Source organism: Cygnus olor, chromosome 6 (genome assembly GCF_009769625.2).
Source record: "Cygnus olor isolate bCygOlo1 chromosome 6, bCygOlo1.pri.v2, whole genome shotgun sequence".
Classification (NCBI taxonomy): Eukaryota; Metazoa; Chordata; class Aves; order Anseriformes; family Anatidae; genus Cygnus; species Cygnus olor.
This window is the reverse complement of record NC_049174.1, coordinates 14,515,134-14,541,327: the sequence shown is the minus strand read 5'-3', so window position 1 is coordinate 14,541,327 and position 26,194 is coordinate 14,515,134. Positions and strand designations below refer to the sequence as shown.

At 42.2% G+C, this 26,194-nt stretch overlaps 1 protein-coding gene across 1 annotated transcript in view; it reads left to right on the top strand.

Moving 5' to 3' along the window:
• The first annotated feature begins 12,552 nt into the window (after positions 1 to 12,552).
• ABI2 (abl interactor 2) overlaps positions 12,553 to 26,194 on the top strand; it is a 61,659-nt gene continuing 48,017 nt past the window's right edge. The window contains 1 exon segment of the mRNA XM_040560883.1: positions 12,553 to 12,794. Coding sequence (XP_040416817.1) covers positions 12,678 to 12,794 — 117 coding nt within the window. The 5' untranslated portion in view covers positions 12,553 to 12,677.

Genomic DNA, 26,194 nt, shown 5'->3' with positions numbered 1-26,194 from the left:
GTTGTGGTTACCGTGGCAGTTTGTTGCTGCTTTCCACTTGTCCAAATCAGAAATTGCTGGAAAATATTATAGGTATCTTTCTCTGTAGCCTGAGAGTATGCACCCATCTTGGCACCTCTCTAGTTGAGCTCAGGACTGTTTTTTAGCAATCTCTTCAACTAAACAAAAGGCCTGTTTGACATCTCTTAGGATTTAATGCCAGGTTTTTGGCAGCAGCAGACGGAGAAGAGGAACTACCACACGCAAAAAAAAAAAATGAAGAAAATGTTCCTCACATATGGAGGGGGGGAAGGAGAGAAGATAAGGGTTTCCATGGCAACATCCTTGCAGATAAGTATATTTAAATCTGTGTGAATTTTAGCATTCAAAACACAGTTGTGTTTCCCACAAAAAGATTTGGGGGAGGGCTGGAGTGGAAAGATTTTTTTCCCTTACTTTTCAGGTCGTTCTTCTTTTACATAGCAGCCTGAACCTAAGATAAATTAAGTATATGCAATTGCTGTGATGCTAACACTCTGTAAAGAAAGGCCTTTCCAAGAGCAAGAAGCATTGGTCATAGTACTGTATCCCACTGACATCTCTGGCCCAAGCATATTACATCTCTTTAATGGGAAAAGTAGTTTAATTAGAACAATGCTAGGCCAGTAGAAAGTCGCAAGGACAAACCTACAGCATTCCAGGTTAAATCCAGTGTAAATCAGAGCAAGATCTTTATAGTTGACTCTCAGCTAAGTGATAGTGGTTTTAAGGTAACTGAGGTCTTTGGCCTTGGCCAAAGAGGAGAAGATGTGAACTGAAAGAGCAGAGGAGCTGGGTAAAATGTGTCTCTGGTGAGTGCCTTGGTTGCCACAATGATGGTGAAAAATCACTGTAGGTAGGCAGTGAATGTTCCTGTGACACTATTAGGCAAGAAGTATTTACTCTTTTTATGAGTTCAGTGCTGGGGCTACCCCGAATCTCTGAAGCTTTTCTGCTCCCATCTCTGCAGAGCTGAGCAACTTGCAGGCACTGGCATGCTCTGTTCTGCTCTCACCTCCCTGCTGGAATCCAGGCAGGTCAGCTCTGTCACAAGCCTGGCAGCGAGACAGCCAGTGCTGTGCCTGCTTGGCTGCCAACTTTCTCATCTCACCAAAATAGGCTTCTTTTTTTTTTTTTTTAACAGTTGCTTCCAACTCAATAATGACTCAGACACTGCAGCAAGGGTAAAGCGATCATCTTCGCTTTCAGACCTTTACAGCAGAAGGCCCTGGGTATCCTCTCTGAAAAGCCAGAGCTTGCTGGGCACAGCCATCAGCTGAATTCAGTTCTTTAGGTTACCTGATCGAACCAGATGTTCCTACAGTGCTGTGACCCTGCTGGCTACAGGGCTGTGTTTCAGCATAGACTAAATGATTCCTAAAAGTTCTTTGTGTTTAGCAGTCCTGGGGAGGGGAGGTTGGGAGGGAAGGAATAGTCATACATAAGGAGGATGCGATTTACCATTAAGGCTCTTGCCCTGACCAAATTTCCCTAGGCCGTGAATCCTATAAAGAAACGAAGATCTATTGGAACACTAAAGAGAAAAGCAGTAAGTCATATTCGGGTATTTATCTTTTGAGGTGAGAGAGAGGAAACAAATAAGGGTATCTGAAAAAGCAAAGTTCGTAATGTCAGACTGGAAATTGCCACCTGGTAGCATTTTGTATTGGCTGAGACCCTGATACAGAATAAACAACACTCAGGTCTAGCTAAGGTGACTGTGTCCCTTGTCAGCTTCTCTGTGCCTTGATTGATAAAGCCTACAGGCAGTGTGGAAAACTGAACTTTTTATGGATCCTTTATTGGAATTCACTGTTATCAGATACGTTATTGTAAATTCTGGGACTAATATTCAGGCCTTGATGTCAGCACTAACATGAAAATGCATACTCTGGCTTTGTAGTTTCTTGGACTGAAAAGCAACTGACTTGCTGATGCAGGGCTTGTTAGCTGTGAGTTATTGATTAAATATATCATGTTTATTCCATCCCTTCCATTAAGACTGCTGTGGTATTTTGTGCTACAAACCGATGCTCTAGCTCTGTGCACTTGCCTTACAGCTGAACCCAGGGAGATGCGACAGCTCTGGGATATCTAAATAAGAGAAGTGCAGCAACCTCAATCCCTGTTTGGCAGCCTTCAGCATCCAGTATGTCACGAGCTGTTTCTTACTCTGTCCTTAGGTGCTTGTAAGATAGCCTGTTATGGTGATGGCGTTCAGGACACTATGGGCATTAGATGGCAGTAAGTGGATTGCTGCCCCCTTGAACTGCTCCATTGTTGCACACATATGAACATCCTCACCTATCTCTAAGCTTCTGCAAAAACAGTTTCCAGGCCAAAAAAACCCTGCCTTCTGGCAGGCTGGCTGCCTGCGTGTCTTGCCTGGGGAGAAAGGAGTTGCCCACTATGTGGCAAATCAGCTTCTGACCATGTCCTGGCTCTGTGATGTGGCTGTCCTGTTTTTTCAAGCTCTTCCAGGAATCTGAATGGGGGAAAGGTGCCTTGGGAGAGGAGTGAGCCTTGTGAGTTAATGGGAGCTGACAGGGATGCCTGCAAGAATACGCCATTGTGTATTGTGGAAAATCAGCTGGACCAATGGTTGCAGCTACCCCACGTTCATTGTTGAGTGAGGTATTTGGGAACAGAGAGGGTGTTTGAAGCACTTAGTGTTTCCATCATGCAGAATTCATATTAAATTTGCAGGAGCCTATGCCTTGATTTGATGGCATTTTTCTTGTAAAAGAAAGAGAGAAAACTCATTGCTTGCTAACAGTCTGCTCTAAATTAACCTCAGGCGTGGGCCCAGGCCTGCAAACCTTTGTATGACTGTGACTATTATTTATGCCGTGTGATTGCATTGAATGCCATTGACTATTCATATATTAGCCTAGCACATAGTTGTGGCTTTTAGTAACTAGAAACTAAATTATTAAAGCTGTTCAGGTGTTTGGACTTCGAATATCCCATCAAGCACCTACCTGACTATTTAAGTGCCTAGGCATCTGTCCTGGTTTCAGTTAGGACAGAGTTAATTTTCCTCCTAGTAGCTGGTAGGATGCTATGTTTTGGATTAGGATGAGAAGAGTGCTGATAACATGCTGATGTTTTAATTGTTGCAGAGCAGTGCTTACACCAAGCCAAGGACTTTTCAGCTTCTCGCTCTGTCCTGCCAGCAAGCAGGCTAGGGATGCAGCAGGAGCTGGGAGGGGACAGACCCAGGACAGCTGACCCAAACTGGCCAAAGGGGTATTCCATACCATCTGACATCATGCTGAACAATATATAGGGGTGGCTAGCCGGGGTGGGGGGCCGGCTGCTCGGGGATAGGCTGGGCATCGGTCAGCGGGTGGTGAGCAATTGCATTGTGCATCACTTGTTTCGTACACATTATTATTAGTAGTACTATTATCATTATTATTATCATTGTTATTATTTTCCTGTCTTAATAAACTGTCTTTATCTCAACTCACAGGCTTCACTTTCCTGTTTCCCTCCCCCATCCCAGAGAGGGAGAGGGGAGGGTGAGCGAACGGCTGTGTGGTGTTTAGCTGCCGGCCGGGTTAAACCACAACAGCATCTTTGTATATCTAATATTGCCATAATGCAAAGAAAAGGGACCGGCCTCTGGTTTCATATCCCAGTAGCAGCACAGCAGCAACAACCAGGTAGGGCCTGTTGCTGTATGTGCGTAGTTCATAGAGAACCTCTTCTGTGTTTGAGGAAGCTTGTTGACCACTTTACCCAGTAAAGGTCAAAACACTGCAAAACCTACAACCTGCATTAGCCTATATATATCTTATAGCTGTACTGTTCCAGTGTGGTAAACTGAGTTGAGCAATCACATTCTCTCAATTACCCTAAAGAACTAGTAATCCTTATCACCTCTGTGTTCTTTCTCCCACTACTGCACTGGTCTGGAAATTGTCATCACAGCTAAAAATCCTCATTCTGTAAATTAAACTGTGATTTAAAAAAAAAGTAACAGTGCAGCTTCCTCATAAAACTCCACCAAGTCTTTTGTCGATGTGACTCACTCAATTACTCATGTGGGCAGGCATTCAGATAATAAAACTAGTTAATGGAAAGCAGTGAGAAATACTGCTGGTTCCTGAGGAGGTAGGGGAGGGGGAAGGCTACTGCGGGTTTTATCCTAAGAACTGCTGAATTCAGTGAGCTTCCAGACATTTTTAAGGATTTCTCTGGTCTGCTTTTTTTTCTTGTATAAAAACAGCTTGAAAAATCAGATTGACAATAGAGGAACAAAAGTAGCCCGGCAGTGTGTGGTCTCTCCTCCCCTTCCTACATATTAGAAATGATAGCCAGTCTCTGCCCCAAATCAGTCTCTTTATCCTAACAATGTATATACTTAAACAACACTCTACGAATTCCTAAATCAAAGAGTACAGCTAGCAAGTGATAAAATGAATCCTTTGGCTGGAGATGTTGCATATAGTGACACGGACCAGATATTTCTAGAATAAATAATAGGTCCCTGAGATTTGGTGTACAGTAGGCCAGGTAATACTACTACAAGGCAGATTTCAATGGGACATTTCAGTGGATGCACGCTGGAGGAATATGGGCACTTTTTGAAGCTGGTGGGGCAGGAAATTACTAAAAAATAGTGAGATACCACATGGATGTGAGAGGACCCTTGTGCAATGAAATTATACATGTATTATGGCTTCAAGGAGACTTAGAATTAAGACAAAAGTAGAACTAGTGGAGGAAGACAAACTAAGTGGAGCTGAGGGCTGGCTGGCATTTACAAAACAACCACAACAGTTAATTCTTGGCTGTGTGGCTCTGAGGGCTGATAATGGAGGGATGTGCTACTGCAAATGGCTGTGTGAGCCCCTTCCAACAGAAGAGACGGGTGGAGTGTGAAAAGGGAGAGGACATGAGGATGTGCTCATTCCTCATGCAATATGAGCTGAGAGGGAGACTACGGCTTGACTTGTAAAATAGAGCTGCTGGCACAGAGAAGCAATGCATGGGTGTTGAGGCTGTGGACCTGAGTAAGTAAGCTGTCAGATTATATTTAGCAAATATACACTGCAGAAAATTGCAGAGAGAGAAGGAGGGGAGCTAATGCATAGCTGTGCTCCATGGGTAGCGAGCACATAGAGCAAGGAATGGGGCTGTTTGGAGAGGATGAATTGCTTTGGTGTTCCTGATTCAAATAAATCTCTGTGAGGTCAGGGATCTGCACAGACCTCTATGATGACTTTGAACAGTAGAGCTCAGCTTTTATTTATCCTTCAGTAATAGCTCAGCTTCAGACTGTTAGGTGAAGGGCAACCAACCTGTGGCCTGTGAGCCATTCACCTCTGGCTCCATGCTAGGGTTGTCTTCTGCAGCAATCCCATTCCCTACCTGTGGAACCAGTAGTCTGATAGATCTTGAAACCAATGTCACAAGCTGCTGTATACTGCGGCGCATATACATGCATACACATGCTCAGCTCAGCTCCAACCCACAGGAAGCTTGCTACCTAAGGCTGGCATCTGCAAAACAGGTGAAATACCCTGCCCCGTCTGAAATCAGGGGTGTCAATCCATTGGGCTCCTTGGAAAGTCCAGTTCTAAAGAGACAAAGATGGGAAAAAAAGCTGTAAAGAGAGAGGCAACTTAGCTCATACAAGAAATCTGTGCCAGATCTTAGAAGTGACCCTGTATTACCTGAGAATCAGGTCACTGCTTTAACTAGGACTAACCTTATGCTGATCTGCAAGTAGTTTGCAAAGCACACTGATGCAGGATGGTGCTTGTAAGTGCTTTAAAGGAAGAGCTGGAGAAACAGTTTTTCATAGTTAGACAGATAAGCTGATTTTGTGGGGTGACCAGGTACCCACCAGTAAAACCACAAGCCCATAGAGACGTTTCTATTTTTATTCTTCTCTACAAAGAGGGGTTAAATCTGAACTTCTGTGCAAGACAAGGTGGTGGAAGGAGAGAATGTTTTCTCAGGACCTCAAGTAAAATGTGTTTAAGCCAACACATACATGTCAGCTGTCATTGTGCAGTTTCCTGGTCATCTGTGGGAAAGGAGACGTGGCAGTCTGCAGCCAGAGAGATAAGGGCAAGGCAGAGGATCTGTTTTTGATCAGTACATTGTGATTTGAGAAACAACGAGTCCAACTCAAGAAATCTTAAAATGAGCAGAAGTTAACATGTCCTCAAGAATAACATTTTTTAAAAAGCACATAACCCAATAAATACTAAACTAAGTAAAACTAAAAGTTATGTGGACAAAGTGAGGATTCCTGGGTGATGAGTAAAAGCAGTTGGGTGAGGAGAAGCAGTTCATAACTTAGGCTTATATGTTGTTTTTTTTTTTTTTTTTTTTTTTTGAGGAGTGCAGGTGTTAAGGCTAGTGTTGGAATAACCTAAGTGACTGATGTTTGCAATGTGTCTGTCACATGGTATGCCTTGTTTTGCACTGTGTGTACCAGCCAGAGCTGGCTATGTGGGGGAGAGAAAATACCTCATACTCCTGCGTTTGATATCTCCCCCACATTCCCAGTTAAAGGCCCAGGTTCTGCCAAATCAATGTGTGAACACTCAGAGACATCACCAAGGCCATCAGCAAGGAACTTCATGTCCATAGTCTGTAGTGGGAGATTCAAGTGCAGAATGCAGAAACAGGTCACCCTCTACCTTTGGCTCTGCCAGCTTACATGGGGGAGGAATTTGGCCCCTTGTGTTCAAAATGATTCAGATCTGAAATACTTGCTTTTCTGCTACAGCTCAGCCCTGTGGGAATGCATGCACCCTGCATGACATGCCACTTAGAGGCACAGAATCTAGGGTACAGAAAAACAGAAATCTAAAACCTAGATTTTTCATGAGAGCATGATGAGTTTCATCTCTGAATATTTCTAAACAATCTTCATGAAGGAAGGATTCGGATAGAATAGATGTTAGAAGCAAAACACAGACAAGAACAAATACTGCTTGTGAGTCTTTTTTATGTAGCTCTGGATCCATTTCAGAAAACCTGGAGGGTGGTGAGCAAGTGTTTTCTGTGTCATGGAGCAGGGTTGGACAGTGCTGCTCACCCATGTGGCCTGCCTCTCAGATTTTCAAGACATAATCAAGCTCTTGGCAGACCATTTCCCCAAGTTTCCCTCAACTATTACTCATAGATACTGTAACCATTCAGTCCTTTGTTGTATACACATTCAGAAATGTTACTTGAAATAAGCATCATCTACAACTTGACTCTCTGAGTGTGTGTGTGTCGCAATCTAGAATGAGCCGGTTAAAATGAGCTGGCAGCTACATACACTGTTGAGTTTAAAGAGCAACCACTTCATGCTTGCACCTTACACCAGATCAGCGTCAAGCCTGCCCCAGTCGTAAGTCACGGCCCTTGGTGCGTGCACCTTCAAATAAGACAGAAATAGCCACTTAACAATACCAGCCTCTTGCTTGGCCCTGTCCATGTAGTACAGCCATGTTCTTTAGTGCTCTGGGCAAGTGTTGTCATTCTTATTTTTGTTCACAGGGAGAAAATCAGGGTGCAGAGGTTGTGACTTTGGTTTGTAGCAGGAGGGGACAGCTAAGGCTGTAACTCTTCCCTGCTAAAAGCTCACTCATATCATTCAGAGACATCCTTGCCTTTGAAATAAATGACTCCTTTAATCTCCCTCTCAGAGGAGACAACGCAGGGAGGTCTGGCTGCCTTCTGCTCATAAATACTCTGTCAAACCAGTTTCAAGCTGAGGTGGGTGAAGCTGCTGTTGATGGGGAGCCATCAGTCTCCATCTCCTGTTAGTCAGTCCTGCATCACTGAGATGTGTGCTCTTACCATACTGTCAAAAATAGCTGTGGGTTCAGAAAGGGCTGAAATGCTCCCAGGTGTTGGTCAAGGGGGAAGACAGAGAAGAAAAGACAGAGGTGCAGACTGATGGTGACCAGAAGCTGTGCAAAGAGGAGCTGCCTTCACAGGCTGGTGAAAGGGGATTACTTGTCCAGATGTTGGTGGAAGCAGGGAAGATGACTTCACAGATGAGATTTTTATCCTTCCCATGCAAGGGAGTTATGCTAATTTCAGAAACAGAACAGTTGTTTGCTGGCTTCTACAATATAGAAAGACAAAAACTTTTTAAAGTGGTTTATGTGGTTAAAGCATAATTACAAACAGGACAGGATTAAAAAAGCTCCAGCCGCCAAGTTCCTGGAGTTATGTGAGTACCTAAGAATCTGAGCTTTAATTAAAAACAGGAAAAACCAAAACCTCAGAGAATGGTTCTAACCATTGTAGCTGCAGAGGAAACTTGCAAATGTGAGGAGAGCATAAGTAGGCCAACAACATCTGATCGAGTCTGAAGTGAGCCTGCAACAATAGTCGAGGATGATTTTTTCCATGTGCTGTAGTGGAGCATTAACTTTATAACTGACCCTTTAGGGTCTGTCTCCTCTGCAGTCATATCAGACTTACCTGGGGGATGCCACAAGGGTCAGGGCAGGATGGAAAGGGTCCGACAGTTGGGTTTGGTTGGCATCTTTGAGAAGGAATACTGGCAGGAAGGAAAAACAAATTAGAGCAGTTCTTTCCTCCCCCCCTCCCGAGTGCTTTGTTGTTTGAACTCTTGGAAGGGAATCTGATGATGAACTGTGCTTTGTGCTGGCTTCTCTTTGAGACTATTTGTTGCCTGTTTTCTTTTAAAGTCTGAAATGATAGAAAGAGATCATTATTTTTCCTCTTTAGCTTGACCTCTTCCCCCCTTGGAGAGTTTCTCCCCTTGTACTGGCTCTGTCCTTCTCACACAATGCTATGTTGAAATAATGTTAAAGAGAAAACTTGAATTCCTAGAAAAAAAGCTTGGTATTTAGAATGAGACATGTCCTCGAACAGAAAGACTGAGGCTCTGCAACAGTCACGGACTGCCTCTGTCTGAGGTGTTTCTGAAATAGCACTCTTAGGGCAAGCACTTCCATGAAATGTAAACTACCCCATAGGGGACAATTTCTATGCTTTGTGCAGCAAGCACTTTACCCAGCAGCGGTTTATCATAAGCAGAAAGGTTATCTGTGGTTACAATCTTGATTGCCCAGCAAATTGCTGAATGCCCAAGGAAGCAGGAGAATGTGCAGCTGCAGGGTGTGTGGGTTCTTCACTCTGTGTTACAGCAAGGGCTGAAGGTTGAGTGTTAGATGCCTTGGGATCCCAACACCATTTGTTGCAGGCACTGGATATGCATGAGCTGCATTCTGTGCCAGGCCACCCTGACGTTGTGGAATAGCCTTGGGAGTTAAATGTGCTGCTATTCCTTTTGTGCGCTTTGGATTATGAGACTAGCAAAGATCTGCCGTCCAGCCAGAGGCAGATCCAGATGCTATCTAAAGTGAGTAGGATGGCACAACTCTGTTGAGGGAGTGAAGGTACTTACTTCAGCTACAGATTTTCTTCAGTCCCCCAGTTTTTCCTCCTTCCCCCACCCCTGCAGTAAATGTTACCTGCAGCTGAAGGGCATGGGCCTATGTGTACGGTCAGTACACATGACCATGCTTGGTGTCAGAGGCTTTGCCCTTTGTGCAGCTGCAAATCTGCTTGGCTCCATGTGATGCAGCAGGTACAGGGATTTGAGACTTTTGTTTCTATTGTTTACAAAATACAATTTTTTGTTGTTGTTGTTAAGGAAAAAATACTCAGAAATGAAAACCTCTTAAAACTAGAGCAGAGTTGTTTACACAAGCAAACTGAAAACCTGCAGCCCAATCTGTCAGAGATCTGACCTGGTCATCTGTTTAAATGGGATTAGGGATTGTGCCATTCAGTCTCCCATACAGCAAAGACAATGGAAGAGGCTTTTGATTGTGATGTCTTCCCATGGTGCCGAAAATGGTGGCCTTCAAGCTACCCCATCATTACCTTTCTCCAATTAAGAATTGGTGATTCAAGCTGTGTTACATAGGACACACAAAGTGCCCAGCTGTGAGATTGTGCATGACCAAATGATTTGCTTGTCTGGGCAAGTTTTTGTGTGCAGGGGACTCCCTTGGGAGGTAAAAACCTAATGTGCATGAGGGACTTTGAATTCAGTCTCCTGCTAGATGCTTACCTTTCTATTTTCTAGTGACGGTTTTCCCAGTGTGTTTAGGTGGAAAATACATACACTGCCAAGTCTTGAAGCTATTGTCCCAAGGGAAAAAATATTGCACAAAAGTATTAAAAAAAAAAGTTGGAAAAGTTAAAGTGTGTAATACTGTAATTAGGGCTCAGAGAGTATAAAAACTTAAAATTAGTTTAGCACATCACTTGACAGATGGGAAGTCATTTATGTAAATTTGGGGAAGTGGTAGTTGGATTCAGTTGGTCTAATTTAAACGCTATTTCTAATCATTTTCAGCATGTGTACAGAGAATTATAGGATAACCATTATTCTGACAGGAGGGCTCTTCATATTTAAATTTAAATCCACAAAAGAGTACCCTATTAAAATGTAAACATGCTGTGATAACAAGCACCTAATTATGCAGACAGGTTAGTCCAGCTACTCTGGTGAGCAGCTGTGTGCACATATTTCAGACAAGGCTTTTTCTCCTACCCCAGAAATCGCTGGCGGGGCCACTGAGAGGTCAAGAGGTGCCTGAGCCACAGGTGGGAGCTCCCCGTAAGCAGGGCTGATGCTGAGCTCAGAGCTGGCAACAGATGAGCCCTCACGGGTTTCCACTGACAGCCAGGCCCTGATGACCCAGAAGCACAGAGAGATGATGCAATTAAGTTCCCCCTCCCCGCAGTCTGGTGCTACCAGTTGAAGTTAAAACTCCAAACAGCATCTTTGGAGAACATTCCTCTTCACATCTTGACAGCTTTCTCATTTTGCCAAGGGAAAGATCATGCAGGTTTATCAGGGAGCTGCCAAATGACAGCTTGACTTGACACCTGAGAAGTAAATGAAGGAAAAGGAAAGCCTCAGCCTGCCTCCAGCTTGGCACACATGCAAAGTCCTGGGAGCATGGGTGTGAGCAGCCACTAGAACTGCAGCAGCAGATGTGTTGTAAGGGAGTCCAAGCTGAAGCTAGTGCGGAGGAGGGAGATGGGGTCCGTTATCGATATTCATCAGCTACCAGCCTGGCAATGGCCGATTCTTGGAGGCATGAGACAGGGCTGGGAGCCTTATGTTATGTAGCAGCACTTTGCAGGTTCATGTTGGTTGGCTTTTCTTCCTGGAGCCCTTGCAGCAAAGGCTCAGATCATCTCTCTCAAAAGGTGTGCTAAGAATCAGCAGAGAGACTGACACATAGGATTTATTCTTTAATTGCAGCAAAACCAGTATTTTTGGATGCTTACTCATGGTTTATCAACCTGGGGGAAGCAACAGTTGTGCAGTTTTAGGGCAGGGAATGCCAGGATCCAGGAGGCCTGACACCCCGCTAACCCAGCTGTGTGCTGGAGCATGGGCACTGGGTCACAGAGTACAAGAGCAGTCACCCCTCTTCTTCCACATGCATCACGGTGACGGGTCCCTAGCAAGGTGGTTTGCGATTCCTGAACTTTTTTGTTGAATTAAGACTACAGCCATAAAATATGAGTTACCTTTCTTTGCACCTCACCTGCCTGTAGAAAAATGAAAGCACACAAAAATTAAAATAAACAATCAGGTAGTTGAATGTAAATTTTAACCCACATATTAAAAATGAGAGAAAAATGCTTTGCACATGAGGTGTTTCAAAGCTGAATAATGAACACTGTGCCTGACTCATCCTTAGGAAGAACTAAGCAAGCTGAGGAAGATGTCTCCAGGCAAGCAACCCTCTGGGCACGGATTTTTATGTCATTTTTAAGGGAAGAAACCCAAAAGAGCTAACCCAAGGACTCCATGTTTACTGAGTTGACTCCACCAAGTATTTGGAATCTGTCTGTAATTACAGGGATCACCTGCAGGAGAGGCACACGCAGCTGGATGCCGTTGGGGTACGAGAGCCACCTGTGGTACCAGGACTGCAGCACCACATCCCCTCTAGCTGGTGACTGCCCCAAAAGCGCCGGTAACGTGAAGGCAGGGGAAATCATGTAGGAAATATTACCACACGAGAGCGTGCACGTAAGGGATGGCACGACCACGGGCTGTGCTACAGGGGCTCTGCGGAGCCTGAGAGGATCACGAGGCGAGCAGCCACAGCAGGAACTCCTTTCCAAGAGGGAAACAGAGACAGCAGCTTTCCTCTTGAAGAAGAGTGCCCAGACCCGGCCGGGCAGCTCCCCCTGCCCTCACGCGGGCACCACAGCCCCCCCAAATACAGCCCCCCACAGGCGGCGCCCTGCGGGGAGCGCCCCCAGCCCCTACCCGGGGCTCCCCGCCCGGCCGAGCCCCTCGCGCCGGTCCGTCCGCGGCGCTCGGCGGGGCCGGAAGTAGGCGTGGGGGGGGCCCGGGGGGGGAGGAAAGGAGAGAAGGGGGGAGCCCGGCGCATGCGCAGCGGGGTTTGCCCGTCCGCGCCCCGCCCCCCCGCGGTGGGGGCCGCGCGCTCCCTGCCCGCGGCGCGAGGCCGGGCCCGTGCGGCGGGTGGCGGCGGGGGAGGGGCGGCGGGGGCGCGCGCGCGGAGCGGGCAGGGGACGGAGCGGGGGGCGGGGGGGGGGGTGCGAGAGGAGAGGACAGACAGACGGCCGGCCGGACTGACGGACGGAGGGGGCGAGAGGATGTGAAGATGGCGGAGCTGCAGATGCTGCTGGAGGAGGAGATCCCGGGGGGGCGCCGGGCCCTGTTCGACAGCTACACGAACCTCGAGCGGGTGGCCGAGTACTGCGAGACCAACTACATCCAGGTGCGGGGCGGGGCGCGCGGCACCTCAGCGCCTCAACGGCTCAACGGCCGCGTGCCGCCTAACGGCCGCCGCGCTGAGGGAGGCTGAGGGGCGCTGAGGGGAGAACGGGCAGGCGGAGGCCGCTTCGCCTCCAGAATTAAGTGCCCCGGTGTGAAACGTGTAACTGTTTGCTACGTGAAATCGCCTCCCCTCCGCGAGCGTGCCCGGTATTTATTCCTGCTCGCGGATCCGTCGCCCCTCTCTGTCCCCTGCCCGCCTCCCGCTCCCCTCCGGTGACAGCAGCGCGATGGCTTCCTCCGATCTTGCGTTTGTGCTGCGCAGCACAGCACAGCCCCACTCTAACCGGGGTCTGCCCGTCCGTTATGTGTCTCCCCTGCCGAGCAGGGCTGTGGTGGTATCCAGAGCTCCCCGGTAGGTGGAGGTGGCGCGGTGGCGGTGACACGGAAGTGAGGAGATATATTGGTACCGCAGTCTGTGGTTTTTGCCGCGACTGCTGAGGAGCCAGCTGGCCAGCTCCGATTGTTCCTTTCGTTCTGGTTTTACTAGGAAGTGAAATATATTCCTTTCGTGATCGTAGGGTCAAATGAAAGAATTTCCCCCTAAACGAAAGAAAACAGCCATCAGTTGTGAGCCATTTCAGTTCTGGTGTCAGTTTAAGCTGAAGCGCAAAGGCTCCTGGTTTTATTTTTGCTTTCAGTCCTCTAAGTGGAGAGTGCTTGTGGTGTGTTTCCTGAGGGCAAGTGGGGCTGAGATCTGTGGCTAGATTGTTTTAAGTGAAAATGAGAGAGCATATTTAAACAGTGGCACAGAATAATGAAGATTTCCCTGTAAAGAAGCTCAGACTCTTTCAAATTGTTGAATGACAAACCATCTCGCAGAGAGACGACTTTGCATATTTTGGGTCATTTACCTAACATGACAATTGCAGTGACATTCTATAGATGCACTTGTTATGTAATTAATAACATTTCATATGCTGAATTAGTGTGACTTACGTTCTTTAGGAAAAATTCAGTGAAATATTTTCTTTTAGTCATAAACTGACGTGCATGTATTTAAAACAGTGCGTTTTTGAAAACAGGCAAACTGATTTTTTTCTGAGAGAGGAGAGTCTTGGAAGGCAGATCTGATACGAAGAAGTAGATTTAGCTTTTTTGTTTGTTTGTTCTTTCTGTGACCTTTTTTTTTTTTCTTGTAAATCAAAGAATAAAAATCTGTATTGAACAGCTCCACTTCTATTGTTTCAATAAAAACTACAGAGGAGGTCTCCATGCTGTTTCGTACAAATAGAGAACGAAAAGAGAGGGTTATTGCCCCGGTTGGTGTACAGTCTGTAAGATAGCCTAGATAAGGAGCTGGGTACAGACAGATGGTGAGTGAAGGAAGAGAATGAGACACTGTTGGTCAGCCTGATGGGTTCTGGCCACCGCGCAGCAATACCACCCTGACTGCTGGCAATTTGTCCAACCATCGTGACAACAGAGCTTTGAGAGGGAGGTGAGAGTGAAGGAAAGGAATTGTGTTGTGAGTGCTGACTGAAGTGCAGTGTGGGGTCACTGTGTGAAAAAGTTTACATTTTTAAGTAGGGAATGGAGGACCTTGGGCAGGTGGTAGGCTTTGGCCTTTGGATTTGGCTGAGAGACTGGAGGTGGGATTACTGTAGAGAAGAGGTCCAACTGGAAGAGATTCTGGATTAGTAATGTGAGTGTCCTCACAGCAAATCTGCCAGGGAGCTCACCCCATGTTCACAGTGCCAAAACTACATAAACTCCTGGTTAGGATCCATACCCAAAGCTAATTATTTTTTTCCTCTGCAAGAGCGGGAGTGAGTAACTGGATATAACTAACAGAATTGGGGATTTTGCTTCTAATAATAATTATTCCAAAAATCATTACACCCAATGAAGTCCAAATTATGTTTTAAAAAATGCTTGGATTTTGTGACAAAGACGTGCTTGTAATTGCTCAGAAATGTGTGGGAGAGTAATCTTCCAGAAAGTCAAAAAATTCCAGAAGACGGACTAATTCTACCATGATCCTTTAACGTTCCATTGTTGACAGAAGGTTTTATCATGGATATTCCAGAGATCTCCTAGTAGGGGCTCAGTGTATGACAGAGATCTGAGTTTGATCTGCTGGATGATAGGCAGGACAGCGATTGGAGTGTTGAAGACATTTCATTGCCTTGTATCTGTCAGTCGACAAGCTGTCACCTCGCTCCCCCCCCCCTTTTTTTTGACAGTTGGTGTTTTGAGGTGGTTTTATTGTCAACTACAGAAATTGTTGCAAAAGTCAGTGGAGGCATAGGTCAGTTTAATAGATGCTTTGCAGTTCAGCGTGAAGGTGAATGTGTTTTTTTTTTTATTTGCAACATCTTTGCAACATCATAGCAGCTTCAAAACAATCGATCTCATTCTCTCTTAGGTGTGGGAATTGCTAGGTCATAGTCATAGAGCTGTGGTGGCTGCAGCTCGTTAGACTTCTGTTTATGGAATTAAAAATGTTCTTTAAATTTTGACAGTGTTTGATTATCCAAATTATGATTGATATTAGTGAGCTCAGTTACTTAACAACAGGGAATGTTAAATAAATCGTTACCCTTCCCCTGAGTCTGTGATACAGCAGTATATCAGAGCACATCAGCTTAAAATTTTGTGATAAATAACTAGAAATACAGCAAATATATAATAAATGGAACTGAAGCAATGAAAGATGAAAAGCTACTATTTGGACAATAAAAAAAAAAAAAAAAAGGCTTTTTCATTCACTGTTTTTCCACAATGGCTGTTCCTTTTAGGTTTTCCCACCAGGAAAATTCAGTCTCCCAGCTCTCCAGCCAATCAATTAATCTAGTAAGGTGGTGTATTTTTCAAGAGGCACTACTCTTAAATAGGAAAATAAATTGCTAGAATAAACATTTAAAGAATGATTTTCACTTGCATAGTACAACAATTAATTTAATACTTTTTCTGTGATTATGGTGGTACTTCAGATTAGAATAGTATTTTTTTCTAAATTTTAAATGTAAGTACATAAATTACACATTTAAATCTGCTTCTATTACTACAGAAATCAGATAACTTCTTAACAGAAAGCTGGTCTTCTAATAACTTGGAGAAATCATAGAGTTACTGCTATGTATTGACACAATGTCAATCACAGGTTAAATTTTATGCTGCCTTGATATTATACTTGATATTATACAATATCAAATTATATTATACTATTATATGTGATACTACATTATACTATTATACTTGATATTATAAAAACATTTTTGCAGTCCACATTGATTTATCTGAGTCTTTCATAAAAAACAGAGAAAAGTTTTCTAATTGTGATTGTGTAAATAACAAAAACACTTTTAAGCAGTTACGTGATTTGTGCATTTTGTTATTGGTATAGTAATATAAATTCCAGCACTGCATTGGCCTGCCCGGTTTCTTTGAGCTTGTCCTGCCTAAGTCTATTTTAGAATAATCTGGTTTCTAGTGACCATCACTCTTAAAAAAATCAGTTTTTCATGTCATGCAGTACATAGAGCTTTCTAGAGTAACTGCATGCTTGTGTCTGTTAACTTGCTGTTTTCAAAGTGTCAAAAAATTACCAGATTGGTGGCTTTTCAGCCCGTACGTATCTAGCAGGAACAGACACAGGGTGAGGTCCCACCAGCAAAGTCAGCTCACAAAATTGAGTGAAAAGCCAAGCCTCTGTGTCCTGTCCAGCTTTCAGAAAGTGTCTGGGATTTCTGTGTGCTGTGTTCTCCAGATTTTTCTAACAGGCTCTGTATTTCTTGGTCTTTCAAGACTCTTATGCTTTACTTGTCATCTCTAGAGACTGAAAAGGACGATTGAGTTTCTGGTTTTCCTCTCTTCATAGTCTTCATGTTGCTATGATTGTACTGAGTTTTATACACAGAAAAACCCTTCTTGTATTTGTAAGGGGAAGGGCTTTAGTCATTTAATGTGAAATTTCTGCTGAATTGCTTGTAACGACTGGTACGAGTAGCTAACTTGCTTATAAACCATTAATTCCTAAGACACACAAGTTTGAGAAAGATCTCTGTTCTCTTTGCTGAAGATGAGATCTGTATCACCTTAACAAAAACAACTGAGCTGTTTTTTTTAAATTTATTTTAATGATCAGAAAGTGGTTTTCACGTTTTACGGTTCTCCTGTTCCTTAAATTTGTTTCCTTTTTAATCCAACTTTGGTGAAGAGGTGGTTAAGCTTAGCGTTGATAGAAGACTTGTTTGGCAGGAGTTAAAGTTGGTGTTGATGAGATCCAGAGAATTTTTGTCCAGAATTTCAGGAAGATGCTGTCAGGTTAAAACTCTTTAAAAATACAAAGTAAAATGGGCACTCTACTACTTTCTTCAGTGTCTCTGCTCTCGTGCTGTCTTGTGTTCAGACTGTAGATCACTTACAAGGTCTCCACATTCCCTTAAAGTGGAGAACAGAAGTAACTGGATGGTGGGCAGTGGTGCTGCTGTAACAGAACTAGTAATAATACTGATGATCTTCTTGGCTTCCTTTACTTTTTCATGTCCTCCTTCCCTTTTACTTACTATATCACCAACTGTCAGAGTTTTAAGGACTCGATAATTTAAAGGGAGGTTGGCAGATGCTACTGCTTGAAACGGGGAGTTGGATAGTCTCCATATTGCATTATTAGGGTATACAAAAAGAAAAATCCTCTGAAGTGACACCACATGTTTTCAGTATTTATGACAAAATTAGAAAAAAAAAAGTGCTAAAAGATGCCATTTATGTTTATGGATCTTTGATTTGAATGTTCTGAAATAAAATCCCATGGCAGTAGTTCAGTCACAGTTTATGCTTCTCTTGGTTGCAACTGTATTAAACGGCTGTACAAATTGTTTCTGCACAACTCTCTGCTCAAGATCTGCAGAGAGCTTGTTGTTAGGTTCGTGAGTTTTGTGGGGTAATGGAGATACAGGCTCATCCTGGTTTCTTTTAAGAGAGTCAGAGTAGCAGGTAAAGTTGGTGAAGTATTTATCACTCAACCACTGTAATTCCTCTTGCATTAACTGTGCTGTGTTTTGCCAGGAAAGCAAATTTAATTCATTTAATAGTGTCACAAGTTCAAGTGAGGGTTCAGGAAGAGTAGAATTGATTTCTGTTGAGTGGATATGGAAATAACATGAGACATTTTATCAGTGGGAGTTGCTGGTGGTAATACTTCATGTATAAACGTGAAAATAAAATTGGTAAATATGCACATTGCCATTAGAAAGTAAGTCTTGTAACGCTGTTAGTTAGAAGTGGCATTCTTGTAGTTCCCTTCTATAGGTTATTTTCTGATTGTAGTTACTGAATAAGATGGATCAAGAATTGTAATTCAGTGTAGCAAGCTTCTGCATCTTGCAGTTAATAAGCTCTCTAAAATGTATTGTTTGTTGCCTGTGTTTTACCGGTGTTTGCAGCCATTCATCTTTGTGGCTTAGTGCTGTAGGTTTTAAGGCAGGAAGTGGTGCGCCACAGTGGTATACCAAGTAAAACAAGACCTTCTCCAGTCAGTACTTGAACAAGTGAAATCTTACTCTGCTGTGTTCAGCAGAACATTTTATTGGAGAAGAAGACAGATTTGTGTTAACTGCCAAGTTTTGCAACAGATTTTGAGTGGAGTCTGCATGCCAATCTCTGATGGCCTAATTTACTGGATTTTTTTTTTCATATACTGTATTTTCACCCTTAGTTGTTCATCTGAAATTAATATCTTGCTTACTAGTCAAAATTCTGTAAATTTTGTTGAATACCATTATCTGGAATTTTAGTTATGTGGCAGCTCGCACTTCAACAGAGCAGATAATGGCAGCACAATGAATTTAGGTGCATTTTCCTTCACATTCTACATATGCTATTCACTCTTCTTATAGCTTATTTCCCAGTAGATGTCATTGCAGTATCTGTTCTTAATGGTCTTTCAGCCTGAAATACAAGTCATTGCTTTATTATTATTGGCTTACTGTTATTGTAGTGAAGTTGTTTTATGTTCAGTGAATTGAAGGAGAGGGACAAACATTATTAGGTTTGGGTTTCATTGGCCACTATGTCTTGGTTATACACAGAGCCAAAGCTAGTTTTGTGCTGAACTCATAAATTAAGCATATATTATTTTCTTAGAGTTAAAAGCTGTTACACATAGATGTGAATGTTTTTATTAGGGTAATTTGTAACTTTGTTATGAATATATTGCTTGAATTTGTATGAACTCTAACAGAATTCTTGGGAATGACTTTTGGACTTTTTGTCTGTTTTTGAGCTGGCTGGTAGTTTACTGAAGTTGGTTCTTACTACAGATCATACCAGGTTTTTAAAACTATACTTTCAGAAGATCAGATCAAGGCTATTAGATTGCTTTTTTTCCAGCAGATTAAAGTGAAGCCTGAGATGGTTTTGTTTGAAGATGCTCATTTCAATCTGCATGCTGTGATTATCAAAATTAAGTTTCAAACTGATATTTACATAAATACATAATCTTCATAAGAACTGTTTCCTGTATTGTGAACTATTGTTCTTTTATATCTGGATGCCATCTGTCTTATTAGGAGTTTTGTTGAAAGTAACTGATAAACAAGCTGATGATACATATTTTTTGATGTGTTACAGGAAGAAAATTTTTACGCAATTTATTCAGAGGTTGGTAAACTTCATTAGAAAGCAGATTTTATTTTCTTTTATTGTTTCTGGTCAATCTCGTCAAGGACTAAGATAAACCTTGCAAAAATTTCTGTAAGGTTTTGTTTTTTGGTGTTAGTATAAATAGGTTCACTGTGTTTGATGGAGGAGAAGAAAGTGGTTCAATTTGGATTTCAGAGTTGAAGGAAATCATTCAATCATAGTTACCTAGAATTAAGTAAATTTTGCTTTGGAGTGGCTTATGAGAGGAAGGTTACTGTCTGTGTTAAATATTAAGTTCCACTGATGGGATTGAGGTTTTCAGGCAGGCTGCCCCAGTCTTTCAGCACTGGAGGGCAGATATGAATTTTCTCTGTCCAGTGCATTGCCAGCAGGTTATGGCTCTAAATTTTGTGCTGGGGGCAGGAATACTAAGAGGCATTGTGGCTGAGATTTATGAAGGCCTTCCCTAGGCATGTCCAATTTTGAAGTGCTGAGATTGAATGGTTTGTCTGTTGGACCATCCTGAAAAATACTGTGTTTTGTAGATTTGAAAATTTGCCTTTAAAATTGCTGAGTGCATAAATTCTTCCTGTTACCCACCTAGAAGCCTTTGGATCATAAGGTAGTTAGAAATTAGAGCAGTGCCTCCCAAAAGATGCAAATCTTATACTCTGCTGTTGTTTAGGAGCAAGATCCCTGAGTTCATCTAGCATCTTTTTGAGTCCAGTTCTTTCTATATCCTAGTGCTAGGTCTGGTCCTTACCTGGTCATTGGGGAGCCTGTCTAGTTAGCTGAAGGAGCAGAAAGCTAACTAGGCCAAAGAAACATCGTTGCTTTGCTAAGTGATGGTGGAGGGTGAAGCCAAGGAGGAGGGGGGAAGGCAGCAGGGAAGGAGTGGGACCATCCCCACTGGTGGCAGTGAGCAGTGAGATTGACTCTGCTAAGGTGGAAGAGTTCTTCCACATAGCACGTTTCAAAGTTGGTTATTCAATCTGTTCTCTGGGCTTGAAGGGTAGTAGTGAAAATGTCAATTGTTTCTTTTTTTTTTTTCCCTAGTGAAAACTGTGAGCAGTAGGGGCCAACACCTGTTAAACACGAAAGGATTGTGGCAGATAGCCTTTAGGTAATATGTGACCTTTTAAGGCAGAATAAGTGCTCATCTTTCTATATAGGATGTGTGATAGAACAATCTAAGTCTGTTCTTGGTACTGCTCTTCTTAGCAGTCAGGGATATATAAACATAGCTGAATTAGTATTACTGATTCCCTTTTCAAAGAGAAAATTTCAGTCTGTTTCACAAACAATATACAAGGCCATTTATTAACGAGTAGTCTAGTCTTAATTCAAGGCACACTAATTTGTCTTAATATTTTTTAAATGCTGTATGTTTACTGAATATGTAGTGCCAATTCTTAAAATGATTTCGGAGTGTCCTTTTAATGCTGTAAGTTTGAGAGATGATATATTTGCAAAGTTTGTAATTCATGCTGATTTTTTTTAACTAAGTGATAAGTTTATAAGTTGGCATGAGATGTGGAGCTTGTTTATGTGTGAGGCACGTTTGCTGCAGGTTGCAGAAGTTTGTTCTCTGCCTATGTAAAAAAACACAGGCCTGCTGCAACTTATGGGGAATGTAAATATGTTAAATATCCCAAATTAAATAGCTATCTGGAATCAGTTAATGTACATGTATCTGTCTGGAGGGTGTGTCGGGGTGACAATTATGAAGTATATAGGTATTTAGCCAAAAGACAGGAAAAAATGGTTATAAACCAGATAACTAAAGATACCATGCCATTATAGAAAGTTTACAGTCATTGTCACTATTTATAAATACACCCATTAGGGGAACTAGTAAAAACAAAAGCCAACTTCTTATCACACCAGTAACAGCAAAATAGGAGACCGAGGTGGATGACAGACATCAGATATATTGATAAATGCATGTATGAGCAGGGCCTGGAAAATGAGGCAGTAGTTTTTGATAGATAATAAATTAAAGAATATTAAAATAATATGCAAGTAATGTTGTGAAGAGTGTGAACAATGTACACTAGTTTTCCACTTTTCTTGAGCAAGGTACAAGGATACTCAATTTAGTTTGATAATGCTACTTTAGTTTGGTAATGCTTCTTAATGTAATCTTTGGAATTATTGCTATGAGTTCAGACTCAGTGTTTAATGGGATCCTAAAAAGGCTAAAGAGACATTTTGAAGAAATGATAAGAATATAAGCAGTTTTATCTTCTGTTTTTGTATATTTTTTGCCTTGCATTTGTTTTGAATTTGTCCATGACGGATTTTTTTGCCCATATATATTAAAGTATTTTGCAGTGTACACTCTAATCCATTTGTATCTGATGGGCATCTGTATAAACCAACAAGTCTGGATAACATAAAAGTTACCTGCAGACTGTGGATTTCTGTTACGATTGTCTGGTGGTGATAACAGTTACTTTAAACCATCTCCAGCTTGAGGATATTTCTGCAGCCACTAAGAGACTTGTTGATATGAGTTAACAGAACTATTGTAATCCATTACCATATTGTGATCTGCTTAAAATTTAATTTTTGCATATCTTTTCATATAGGATATTTACATTGATTTTAGTCATAATTTCAGAGGGACCTTGACAGGCTTGAGAGATGGGCTCATGCAAAGCTCACGAGGTTCAACAAGACCAAGTTCAAGGTCCTGCACCTGGGTTGGGGCAATCCCAAGCCCAAATACAGGCTGGGTAGAGAATAGGTTGAGAGCAACCCTGAGAAGGCTCTAGGTAGACCTTATAGCTGCCTTCAAGTACCTAAAGGGAGTCTATGGGAAAGCTGGGGAGGGACCCTTTGTCAGGGAGTGGAGTGATAGGACAAGGGGGAATGGCTTTAAACTGAAAGAGGGTAGATTTAGATTAGACATTACGAAGAAATTCTTCACTCGGAGGGTGGTGAAGCACTGGAACAGGTTGCCCAGAGAAGCTGTGGATGCCCCATTTCTGGAAGCGTTCAAGGCCAGGTAGGATGGGGCTTTGAGCACCAATTTTAGATCTGAGGTTCTGGAATCAGTTTGGAGGTGTACTGCACAGTTACTATAAGTCTTACTGTGGTATTTCTTGAATTGATTTGGCATTAACTTTGGGCTTCTTGGCATTATCGCATAATAAATGCTATGTTGAGCGAAACTCCTAGGGCAGCTCTGAAAGGCCAAAATTCTGTAAGTGGCATTTGTCATTTAAGTTCTGCTAGAAATGGAAATGAAAGATAGATTAAGGATGTTAAGCTGTGGAGAATGAAATATGAGAATTACTCATTTTTTTTCATTTGTGTGTATAGTGTTAGTTTGTCAAAATGTCGTCTGTCCGTTTTTTTTTCTTTTTTGGCTAAATACATAGAGTCCTCCAGGATACCATTCTCTTAATTACATGCCTCTTCACAAGCCAAATCACAACTTGAGCAGCCATAACTTGAGCAGTCAGCTTTTTTAACCTAATTCTTTCATTTTTAAGCAATACAGCTCTGATTAGACGCTTTCGTCTCTAGACCTCATACTTTACTAATCTGAGTAAGTACCACATTTGTTTACAAACAGAGTGGAAGGAACTTTTTTCAATTTTTTTGGACTGGGTTTTATATGCACTTAAGGCAGTGTTTGGACATAGTCCTTTAATAATTGTTTTCATATGTTTCTTCTGGGGAACGTAGGGGGAAAAAAGGATGGTATTTCCTGGGTTTTAGGGACAATCTTACAGAAGACTGGAAGATAGCGAGTGTTACAAAAAAGCCAATTGTCAGTGTCTGGGAGGTGCAGAATTAGAGGTTATGCAGTTGGCTGGGCATCCTGCAAAATGAATAAGAGAATTGCTTGACAACAAAGCAGCTTGGAAATTTCCTCTCCCTCTGTGCCTCTCTCTTAAAGTCTCCCTATCATTCATAATATGAAACTCTTCTTTCCAGGGTAGGTTTATTTATTGGCATAACTGGATCGGTAGAGAGATTATATTATTTAAACATGTCTTCTCAAATGAAAAGGCCTTTTGTGCAGCAGTTTAATTCATTAGGGTATTAGAAAAGCCCTTTTTTTTTCTGATGGTAGTAGAACTTGCTGGATCTACTGTTGTAACAACCTATTAGGACAACTTGAAAACAAATGAATTAACATCCAAAAAAATGAAAGAATGCAAGGCAAGAGAACCTTTTGTAAAATAAAAAGGTATTCAGCATTTGAAGTGTTATTTCTTGTGTGGTTGCACTCCCTGACATTTCTATTCTTGTGATAAGTGAGAGCTCAGAACTATCGGAACAATAATGTTGTTGAAATGGGTGAGTAAGCAAGTTCAGAACTCTTTCTGTATCAGAATGACGGTGAAGGTAAAATCCAAGGTGGGGATTCCTCATTTCCTGTAACAAAACTGCTGAGAGGAGTCTTGTGGTCTTTTACTAGTTTGCAGCATCATTTTCTATTTGTATGCCATAAGTTTTAATTTCTATAACTTCAATGTAGCACAACTATGCTAAGCATAATGATGTAACTGGTCACTACATTAAGATACACTGAAAAGAACTTCACCATTTTGTGTTTTCTTCTAAACTATGACATTGCTGGAAAACCCTGTATCAGTAATGAACAAAGCAGTGGTGATGCAGAGGACTGGTGTTTGGTACTTGAACTTGGCTTGTTGCTCCTGTGGCACTGGCTTTGGCACAGAGCTGCCCAGCTGGGATGAGCACTTGGTTGCCTGGTGGCCATTGGGTTTGGCTTGGAGGACATGGGCTATGCTGTCTCCAACGTGGTAGCTTATTGGTGTGGAGGTTTCCACTGGATTGCCCTCGGGCATTTGTAGTGCTGTGGGTTACAGAGTAAAAGGTGTTGAGGGTGAAGAGAAGGGGTTTTCCTTAAGCCCAAATTTATCCAAGCACAGAGATCTCTCAGTACTGCAGGAAAAAGGTTCTGCTGACTGACTAAAAGTCTGTTCTGTGTTATTGTGCTTTTGTGTCAGACTTCCTGCACGTTGTTTCTTTATGTCTCCGGAGGTGTCACGGCAGTCTAGCTTTTACTTTATCCTTCCTTTTAATGACTATTATTTCCTTAGCTCTACTGAAGCTAAGGAAACTCTTACATAGGATTATTACAGATATCGATATCTAAATCTAAGTGGTAGCACTTCTGAATGCAATCTCCGAATTGGTTTACCATACTTGTCTTGGCTAGTTCCTGAGTCAGGGACACTTCTTCGTTGGCTTTCAACTGTGGGGAAAAAAGTAGAGAGAGGCTTGTAAGTTGCAGACATGCTGTGGGTGCAGTTCAAGCAGGTTGGCTTCAATACTGCACATAATCCTTAGTGATGTGTTTTATGGTTGAGAGCTCTTGCCATTATGAGAGTTACCAGAATGAATAGAATTATCTGGTATTGCTGGTACTGGATATGATGAAATTTGGTGTATACAGGGAACAGGATAGTAATTCTTATCTGTGGGATTAAAGTTGTTCTTTTACTGAAGTATTTGTGATCGATTTAGATTGTATAGCAGGAAGGAATTGTTTTCCCTTATTTGAGGCAACTATAGTCTGTATCTGGCTCTTTTTTGAAAACTGTGTGTAAAAACTGACTTTTAAGACTACTGTAACTGAAAGAATTAATTACTAGGAATTTTGTTAGATGAGGGTAATAAAAGATTGTTTTATTTCGTGGAAGTTCTGAGCTTAAGTTTAATTGGACTATGGATGTGGCTGTTGTAGGGGAAAAATAGCTGTACATCTTTAGCTTCTGCCAAGATATGTGTGACAGATGGTGTCTTGTCTGTCCAATATGAATTCTTTCTGCTGTATAAATATTGATTGGAGAAAAATAATAAATGGTGTTCCGTAGCTTTAAAAGATACATTCTTGTTGGTACAAGAGTGACTAACGCATATTAAAAAAGGTCTTGGACAGAACAGCACTGGTACATGCAAAACTTAGCACCTGAACAAATCTAAAAGGCCTGGTAGAAGTCTCTCTTCTCATTAGACAAACAGAGAGAAGAAAAAAAATATTTGTATGTTTTGGGGAAATAAAATGGTCCCTGTGACTTCTTTTGTGGTAAAAAGCATACTTTAGTTAAAGTGGTTGTCTGGAACGTAATCAGTAAATGTGCAAAGATGGTCAGCTGCTAATCTTTGGGCAGCACAGGTGCTTGATGCTGTATTCAGAGGCCTTGTCTGCTCATTCATCTGTTCTTTTCTCAAGTACCCTTCCAATTTTTATGATGACCAACTCTTTTTGTGACAGACTTGGTGGAACTTCAGGGTTTCAGAACCTTGTGCTGATCCCAAATAACTCATTTGTCTGATTCTTTGTCAGGTGTGTTGATAGAACTATGTTCTGTGGCTGCTGCCTCTACAAGGTCCTGCACAGAGATTTTCTTCCAGATGTTATCTGGGGTATTGTTGAAATTGTGTTTTTTCAAGGAATCTTATCATGCAATTCTCATAGGGTTAGACACATTAATTCTATTAACCTCCTGTGCTGTTGGTATTTGGTATGTAATCAACTCTCTTTGTGCACATGAGTAAAAACAACCACGTAGAATTCATAGAAGTTCCCCTGAGGCATCCATTTCTAGTATTTTGGCTACCAGTTAATACCAATGCTGTGCTTTTCTTAAGCACTTTTTTATGTTGCTGTTGTTTTTTATTTTCCTTTGAATGCAGGGTTGAATTTTACACCTTGGAGGTATTGTGTGCATCTTGCAACATAGAATTACTATCATCAATTATTATCAT